This window comes from Podarcis pityusensis (assembly GCF_964106645.2).
Source record: "Podarcis pityusensis genome assembly, chromosome: 18".
In the NCBI taxonomy this organism is placed as follows: domain Eukaryota; kingdom Metazoa; phylum Chordata; class Lepidosauria; order Squamata; family Lacertidae; genus Podarcis; species Podarcis pityusensis.
Genome location: NC_138043.1, coordinates 11,550,602 through 11,559,161, shown reverse-complemented (window position 1 = coordinate 11,559,161; position 8,560 = coordinate 11,550,602). Strand labels below are relative to the sequence as shown.

General features: G+C 48.2%; 1 protein-coding gene across 2 annotated transcripts; it reads left to right on the top strand.

Moving 5' to 3' along the window:
- Positions 1 to 307: 307 nt before the first annotated feature.
- LOC308467176 (granzyme-like protein 1) lies at positions 308 to 7,638 on the top strand. 2 transcript variants are annotated; one of them, XM_080988629.1, is made up of 5 exons: positions 308 to 1,031; positions 1,818 to 1,974; positions 3,117 to 3,219; positions 4,551 to 4,802; positions 6,207 to 7,638. In XM_080988629.1, the coding sequence occupies exons 1-5, from the start codon at positions 971 to 973 to the stop codon at positions 6,342 to 6,344; spliced, it is 711 nt and encodes a 236-aa protein (XP_080844755.1). In that variant the 5' UTR covers positions 308 to 970; the 3' UTR covers positions 6,345 to 7,638. The 2 variants fall into 2 exon arrangements, with proteins under 2 accessions (XP_080844755.1, XP_080844754.1); XM_080988628.1 differs by having other exon boundaries at positions 313 to 1,031; positions 3,117 to 3,252.
- The last annotated feature ends 922 nt before the right edge of the window (positions 7,639 to 8,560 follow it).

Genomic DNA, 8,560 nt, shown 5'->3' with positions numbered 1-8,560 from the left:
TCCAGACATGTGGTCCACACATCTATGTATGGGCTTGGTTGGTACATTTATGAACATTTATTTTATATATATATATATATATATATATATATATATATATAACCTTAATTTTTTTATTTCAGTAGAAACTGACCAGGCAGCTTGCAGCCTGGAGAGGTCCCTTGAACGCTACTAACACAGCAGAAACATTGCAGGAAGCAGCAGTGGGGAGACTCCCATCTCTGCAGCCACAGCGGCCCCTGTGCTCCTCCCTCTTCCAGCCACATAGGAAACGACCACATGTTTAGTAAGTTAAAAACAATTTAATGACAAAGGTCATGGGTCATAGGTTTGGCCTTCCCCACATTGTTGAACACCAACTCCCATCAGCAAAGCTCTGCCATTTTTCTTTTCTTTATTAGATTTATATGCCAGTATTCATGAAAAGATCTCAGGGTGGTTCACAAGATAAAAATACAAAATAAAACCACAAATAAGTAATTAAAACAAAAACAATAGCAACCCCCCTTCCAAAGAACACATTTCAAAGGCTTTACAATATTAACCTCCCTGGGGAGAGCATTCCACAAGTGGGGAGCCACTGCAGAAAAGGCCCTGTTCTCATGTTGCCACCCTCTAGACATCTCATGGAGGAGGCGTGTGAAGAAGGGCCTCAGAAGATGAACACAGAGTCCAGGACGGTTTATATGGGGTGAGGTGGTCCTTGAGGTATTGTGGTCCTGAGCAGTTTCTGGGTTCTCTCGGTTTCTTATTTTTCCAGTCTCCATATCTGAACCCACTAGCACTATCAGATTGCCGTTTTCGCAAGGTTTTGCCACATGGCCGCCATCTCAGCTGAGATCCATCTATCAGATCTCAGGTCTAGACTGTGGCTTCCTGCAGGTGGTGGAGTCCAGTGGATGGGGGGGTGATAAAAGCCGGGGGACGGAGGGACTGGGCAGCTGAGTGCCAGGCAACCTCAAGCGTCGAGATGATGTGGAGACTCCACCAGCCTCTTCTCCTGCTCCTGTCCTTCTCGTTGGCCCAAACAGGTGAGTGCAACCCCCACCCCACCCCCGCTTATGAGCTCCTTTCGAGCACCTTTGGGGCCAAGCCCACCTCATTCCGTCTGGTGCTTAGGTCACCAAGGCAGCAGCACCAGAGGCAGGTGACAGCAGCGAGGGCAGAAACTGAGCTCACCTGTCTTGGCTCCTGGAGACGTCTGACCCAGAGTCCTGCTCTTGGTCTCTGATGAATCCACCCTCTCACTTATCCAGGCTTTATCCCAAGCCCACTGGCTTTACAGCGCTCCCCTCCCACACACAAAAAGAGTAGACAAATGACGCTTGGTTCACCAGCTAACCAGGATTCCCACCCGTCTCCCTGTTGGTCTTCCAGACTTTGTTCCAAGCTCCTGGCTTCACAGGGCATCCAAAACAAAAGGGACGGACAAATGAATAGAGATATGTCAATGGCTCTTTAAGAGGGGGAAATGGAGCCTCCCTCTTCAGGACCAGAATACCTGATGAAACCCAAACCTGGGGGCGAACAATAGGGGAAGACCGCGGGCAATGCTCATGACTTTGAGATTAAGAGTCTGAGCCAGGAGGGTGAGGGAACAGAGAGGTGCAGTCAGTGCAGACAATACAGGCAGCTTCCCATGTTCCTATTTATTTCCCCTTCATCGACTTCCTCACTGGCAACACAGATTGTAATTGACTGTAAGCCCGATGGGACGGTGGCCTTTTGCTGCCCCCCGACTCTGCATATGTGGGTGACACCCTAGAACTTCCAGGAAGGAGCTGCAGGAGCTGATTTCTGCAATACGATTCTTGCAGATCCATTGCGGAGTCAGATTGTTGGGGGGCACGAAGCCACGCCCCACTCCAGACCCTACATGGCTGCCTTGAAGGACATCACAGGCAATTTCACCTGTGGCGGATTCCTCGTGACGCCCCAGTGGGTCATGACAGCTGCACACTGCAAAAAATGCGGGTAAGTATCACAAATCCCTCCCTGGTTTTTAGGAGGGGTGATGAACATTATAGAATTGTAGAGCTGTAGCCCAAACCCCCTGCAATGCAGGAATCTTCTGCAAAACATGAGATCGAGAGTCTCATGCTCCATCTACTGAGCCATCCCAGCCCAGTTGAGTCCAGGGTAAAGCTGGAAGGGCCAAGGTGTGGAGTCTGGTCTTTTGCCCAGGGGCTGGAAGGGGACTGATCATAGAATCATAGAATCATAGAGTTGGAAGAGACCACAAGGGCCATCAAGTCCAACCCCCTGCCAAGCAGGAAACACCATCAGAGCACTCCTGACATATGGTTGTCAAGCCTCTGCTTAAAGACCTCCAAAGAAGGAGACTCCACCACACTCCTTGGCAGCAAATTCCACTGTCAAACAGCTCTTACTGTCAGGAAGTTCTTCCTAATGTTTAGGTGGAATCTTCTTTCTTGTAGTTTGGATCCATTGCTCCGTGTCTGCTTCTCTGGAGCAGCAGAAAACAACCTTTCTCCCTCCTCTATGTGACATCCTTTTATATATTTGAACATGGCTATCATATCACCCCTTAACCTCCTCTTCTCCAGGCTAAACATGCCCAGTTCCCTTAGCCGTTCCTCATAAGGCATCCTTTCCAGGCCTTTGACCATTTTGGTTGCCCTCCTCTGGACACGTTCCAGTTTGTCAGTGTCCTTCTTGAACTGTGGTGCCCAGAACTGGACACAGTACTCCAGGCGAGGTCTGACCAGAGCAGAATACAGTGGCACTATTACTTCCCTTGATCTAGATGCTATACTCCTATTGATGCAGCCCAGAATTGCATTGGCTTTTTTAGCTGCCGCGTCACACTGTTGGCTCATGTCAAGTTTGTGGTCAACCAAGACTCCTAGATCCTTTTCACATGTACTGCTCTCAAGCCAGGTGTCACCCATCTTGTATTTGTGCCTCTCATTTTTTTTGCCCAAGTGCAATACTTTACATTTCTCCCTGTTAAAATTCATCTTGTTTGTTTTTGCCCAGTTCTCTAATCTGTCAAGGTCGTTTTGAAGTGTGATCCTGTCCTCCTGGGACAGGATCCTGATGCCTGGGAGCTCTGATCCTGACGGATGCAACCCTAACTGACGCTTGGTTCCCAGTATTTCTAGAGTCGTCTTGGGTGCACATGATATCTACGCTTCAGAGGACTCCCAGCAAGAGATCAGAGTTGCAGCTTCCCACCCACATCCAGAATATAATGAGGTCACGTACTCAAACGACATCCTTCTGCTTAAGGTAGCTTGGTCCAAGAAATCTCTCACTCTATCAGCTCCCAGAGGTCAGTGATCCTTAAGGCAGAAGCAGCCAAATGGTTCCTTCCATCCCATACACGCACCATAATGAGCTAGAAAATGGACAGTTTACTCAGGACAAAATCCTGTCCCCAGATACCCTGAAATTTATCTGCTTTTTAGAAGATGGTTTTTAATTGTTTTTAGGATTTTTAATTGTATTGTTTTAGTACTGACAAATTTGCTGCCCCAGGCTCCTCGGGAGAAAGGTGTAGGTTACAAATTGAATTAATTACCATTACATCACGGGGAACCTAAAACCCACCAGGAGCGATACCTGAATGCCTTCCTCATGCGCGGCACCAGAAAGATTTTGAGTGTCACATGGCAGGACAAAGAAAGATGTGCTCTCCCAGGCACACATTCCCAGCATGTTTGCACTCCTCCTTCAGCGACATCTATGCTGGCTTGGTCATGTCCATGTGACATGAAGGGTGGCACCATGTGGAAATCCCTTGCAGACGGCCGCAGTGCCTGGAGACAGACCACCAGGTGGTGCATCCCTAGCAGTGACCAGAGGAGGAATGACCGCTGGGAGGAGCGCAGAGAGAAGAAACGCCCTGGCGCATCTGCAGCAGCACAACCAGACGTCTTCATCTGCCCCGGCTGCAATGAAACATGTCTTTCCTGCATCCGTCTCTACAGCCGCAGCAGGCGCTGCAACCTCCCAACGAGGCTCACTCCATTGTCTTTCGAGACAGACAGAGGCCAACAACTTGCTTACTTAATTAACCCAGCGGCAGGCGCTCTGAGGCTAAGCAGCTTCAAAATTTAGAGAGGACAGTTTCAGAGAATGATTTCATGGAGGGCAGCAGTGAAATCTTCCAGACCTTGTAACCATTAGCAGCAACAGTGAAGGCTCTTTTGCTCTTGCTACTTATTAATGTTATTCAACATAGCATTCAGAGATTGCTCCGTCAACGCAAGGTGTTCTGCTGGCCTGATGGAACAATCTCCCCTCTTTTCTACCCATGCATTATTCTCAGGGTTTTTATGGCACCCCCAAAGCTAAATTACAGGTGCGGGGGGAGGACGGGGGCCTCCATTGCATTAACAGGACTCGTTGCACTGACTCCTGCTAGGGCAACCATTTAGTTTTCTCCAAGCTGTTAATCACTAATATTATTATTAGAGTCATATTCTAGAGGCACAGGGTTTTTTTTTTAATCAGACTCCCTCAAGGGCTTCCTGTCGCAATGCTAAGGTGCTCATCTCTTCCTCATCTCCCTCTCCTTTCCCCAGCTGGATTCCGAGGCTGCTCTGAATAAAGACGTCGCTCTCCTGCCCTTGCCAGAATCCAGCAGCAACATCCCCGGTGGGACGCCCTGCAGCGTGGCAGGCTGGGGCAAGATTGAAGACGGCCAATACCCAGGGAAACTCTATGAGGCCACCGTCACCCTCTATGACCGTAAGAAGTGCCAGGAGTTCATGCCAGATATGGATGATGGAATGATCTGCGCGGGTGACCACAGGCAACCTCAGGATGCCTCCGAGGTGAGGATTGGCAGAAACAGCAGGTGATGGGATCAGAAGTGGGGAGCCTGGGCACCTGAGTCAGGCCATTGGGTCCATCCTGCTCAGGCTTTCCCAGATCTATCAGAAACTGGGATGGAAAGGGCCCCGAGGGTCATCTAGTCCAACCCCCTGCAGCGCAAGGAACTCAACCAGATCCTACATGGCAGATGGCCATCCAGCCATCTAGGATTCTAGCCCTCATGGTTCTGGTTAAGGGGCTGGCTTAAATAGAAACTGAAATCGCTCAGTATTGTCTACTGACTGGCAGGGTATTCGTCTGGAGTGTTTCCTAGTCATAGCTGGAGATTCTGGGGATGGGGCATGAGACGGGTGGAGAGCCCTGTGCTGGAGCAGAGCAAGGAAAGGGGATAATTCTGCAGTCCAGCAAGGTGGACATGGGCAGACACTTAGACTTGGCCTGACCAGCCCAGTGGCTCTGGATCCTGTATGCCAGGCATGGCCAAACTTGGCTCTCCAGATGTTTTGGGACCACAATTCACATCACCCCTGACCAATGGCCCTGTTAGCGAGGGATGAAGGGAGTTGTAGTCCCAAAACATCTGGAAGGTCACGTTTGGCCATGCCTGCTGTATGCCAATCCACATATGAGGTTGTCAAAGGCTGCTGTTCATTTCTGTGCCGCAAGGGGGCTCAGAATGTGGAGGTGTTGCGGCTATTTGGGGTTGTATCTAAGTCCTGCTCAAAGTAGACCAATTGAAATTAATGTTCATCATGTCTATTGACTTCTATTGGAGTAGCAACTCTAGGTCTGGTTCACATTTTAAACGTAAACTGAGCTTCATTTGCCCTTCCCAAACTCAAACCAGAACCAAAATTGAGCTACTCTTTGAAGCTTATTTGATAGTGGCCCAAAGTACACTTTCACAGAATGGTGCACATTCAGCAGAAACCACCCGTGGGAATGCATATACTTGTAAAATTAATGTACAAAAATGCATTACATTATAGGGAAATTGTCTACCAAAAAATTTATCTTAAGAGAATCCCCACTCAGCTCCCTGGGCGACCTTGGGGGCTTGTCACTAACTCAGCCTGGCCTCCCTCACAAGGGTGCGGGGTTTGCTCGCTTTTTGGATAACAGGGAGAGGAAAGGAGAAGGCCGCCTTGAGCTCCTTGGAGAAGGCGGCCAATAAATGCAATCAATATTTATTTTGGGTAGACTCAAAGAGACTGCAAAGTGATCCAGGAAAAGCGGCAAATCACATTTTATACTGGAATAATTAGAAAGCAAAGTTGACAGATCCAACTACCCTCAGCCAGGAAGCCTGCTAGGTCTCTGTCCTGGTTCAAGACCCAGATTCCCCACAGGGTGGATCCCGATCTTCCCTCAGATGTGATCTCTGCTCTCTCTCCCTCCTGCAGGGGGATTCGGGTGGCCCCTTGGTGTGTGACGGCGTGGCACAAGGAATTGTCTCCTTTGGCGACTCTTCCTCTCCTCCAGGAATTTACACTCGTGTCACCCACTACCTTTCCTGGATCAAGGAAGTCATGGAATTGTGAAGAGAAGAAGCAACAGCAGTGGCATCATTGCTTCTTCTTTTTCAAACGCTTCTGCTTCCTGTCTTGCCTGCTAGGCTTGCATTCTGCAAAGAGACCCCTCAAGGGCTGCAAAGGAATATGATACATCTACCAGATGTTTAGTACAGGATTGTGTTTTCACAAGTGCCTGCAGTGGCTCCCACCCACTCCAAGAAAATCCCTCAGCCTCCTCCCGTATTCTTCCCGCCCTTATTTCCCATCATACCTCTTCCGGTGACCTTTGCTGTTCCACTTCTCCCATCCTCAGGTGCCCAGAGGTCTTTCCTCTCCCTTAAAACTATTCTGCCCCTTCTCCCTCCCTAATCTGGAAAAATGGGCCTTGTGATTCTGCTCCCTTCTCCCTCCAGCAGTTTCCTGTAAGTGACAATCTTCATATCAAGAGCCATCTTTGCATTCGGCAGGTCTTGGTACTTGGGCAGATGGGGAGCCATTTCTCCCTCTCAGAGCTCCATAGATCTCCAGCTCCCTCAAGTGCCTTGTCCCATTCTCGCTTGCTTCCCCTCGTGCATGGATGGGGACCTGTGGCCCACATAAGGCTGTTGAACTGGAACTCGCATCATCCCTGGCTTTTGGTCATGTTGGCTAGGGCTGATGGGAGGTGGAGTCCAGCAACATCTGGATGGCCAAAAGGTTGCCTACGCCTCACCTTAGATGATTCCACTCCCTCCCTCCCTACTTTCTCTTGCTTAAGCCTGGAGGTCTGACCCAGAGCCCCATAAATCTGCCATTTGAGCCTTGCACTCCAGGACAGGTTCGTGTTAAGCCACTCAAGGTTGTGAACTGTGGGACTTTGTTGTCTCATTCAGCTGAGGCGGTGGGGTGTGTCATTTTATTTCAGCCCTAGAAGATTTCCTGGATGCATTTGCTCAGCCCCCAAAAGGATTCACCTCCCACCTCTAGGATTCCTAGGCACTTTTACAAAAGACCTTGGCACCCACAACATCTTAAAATGGGAGTTCATAGTTACCATTTCACACACCAAGCCACTTAAGGGTACGTGTGATGTATTGTAGAAATTTAATTCAGCTAAGATGTAAATGTAAACTTCTCTGAATTTTGCCGCATAGGTCTCCAGCCAAGTAATTGTGCACAAGTGACGTGTGTCTGTTAATGCATGTAATAGTGAAAACAAACATACCAAACTGCATTATTTTAGGTGAAATTGCTTTGCCAATATGTGCATATTTTGAAAAATTGCATGTGGAATATATCATGAGCAACTTGAATTAAAATGCTGAACATTTGCCATGTCACATATTACTGCTTTATACTGTATGTGTTGCCTAGATGGGGCCTCGATCTGGATCCAACCCTATGCTTATTAACCTTCTTAGAGGTGATAGGACCCACTTAAACTCTCTGTAGGGAATGGGGGAAATTCAGTTTGCTAACCCCACCTACTTCAAGCTTCCCAGAACAAACAAGAATTAACAAAATTGTCTATCTCTACTGAGAATCTGCTGGCACCCAAACATGAGATAGAAGGCATCCCCCAGAGACATCTAGTAGTCCAACCCTCTGCAATGCAGGAATCTCAACGAAATCATCCATGACAGATGGCCGTCCAAGCTCTGCTTAGAAACTTCCAGCGAAGGAGAGTCCACCACCTCTTGTGGGAGTCTGTAAAACACAAATATCTATCTATGTATCTATCTATCTATAGGCAACAGAGATATTTTCATGAGTTACATGTCAAAATAGAGCAAGAAAGATAATGAGAACTTGCAGATAAATGTTTGCAAGTATCAAGTGCCCCAATCAGTACATTTCCACTGGTACAGCTCTCATTTTCTGAGCAGATTTCAAACCCATTAACTGCTGTGTGAAAGCCACTTTGGGTCTTTCTCTTCTGTGTGGCAAGAGATTATCAGTTGGGGGGGGGGGTTAGGGGTAAGGGACCTGTGCCAAATTGATGCAGCCTTACAGTTAGGGCTTGACAGGACTCTGGAGGACTTGCTAACAAGATTCAATCGGCCCCATCAACTGCTTTGAGGGGTCGATTCTGTTGCTAGTTGCTTGGAAATGCAACAGTCAATTCTATGTACAGTATAATATCAGAAGCTACTTGCCCTGCCCTCCAGAAACTGACCTGGGACTCCTAGAGGTTTCCTCATTCACCTTTACTGAAATAAAGCTTTGGTACATTAGCCCCTCAAGGTACATCATCTGATACACAT

What these genes read in the sequence shown, in the direction of transcription:
- LOC308467176 (XM_080988628.1), top strand. Translation starts at nt 971, where the DNA reads ATGATGTGGAGACTCCACCAGCCTCTTCTCCTGCTCCTGTCCTTCTCG. An exon ending in CTTCTCGTTGGCCCAAACAG is followed by an intron (nt 1,032 to 1,817) that starts GTGAGTGCAACC and finishes CGATTCTTGCAG; the next exon opens with ATCCATTGCGGAGTCAGATT. An exon ending in ACGACATCCTTCTGCTTAAG is followed by an intron (nt 3,253 to 4,550) that starts GTAGCTTGGTCC and finishes TCCTTTCCCCAG; the next exon opens with CTGGATTCCGAGGCTGCTCT.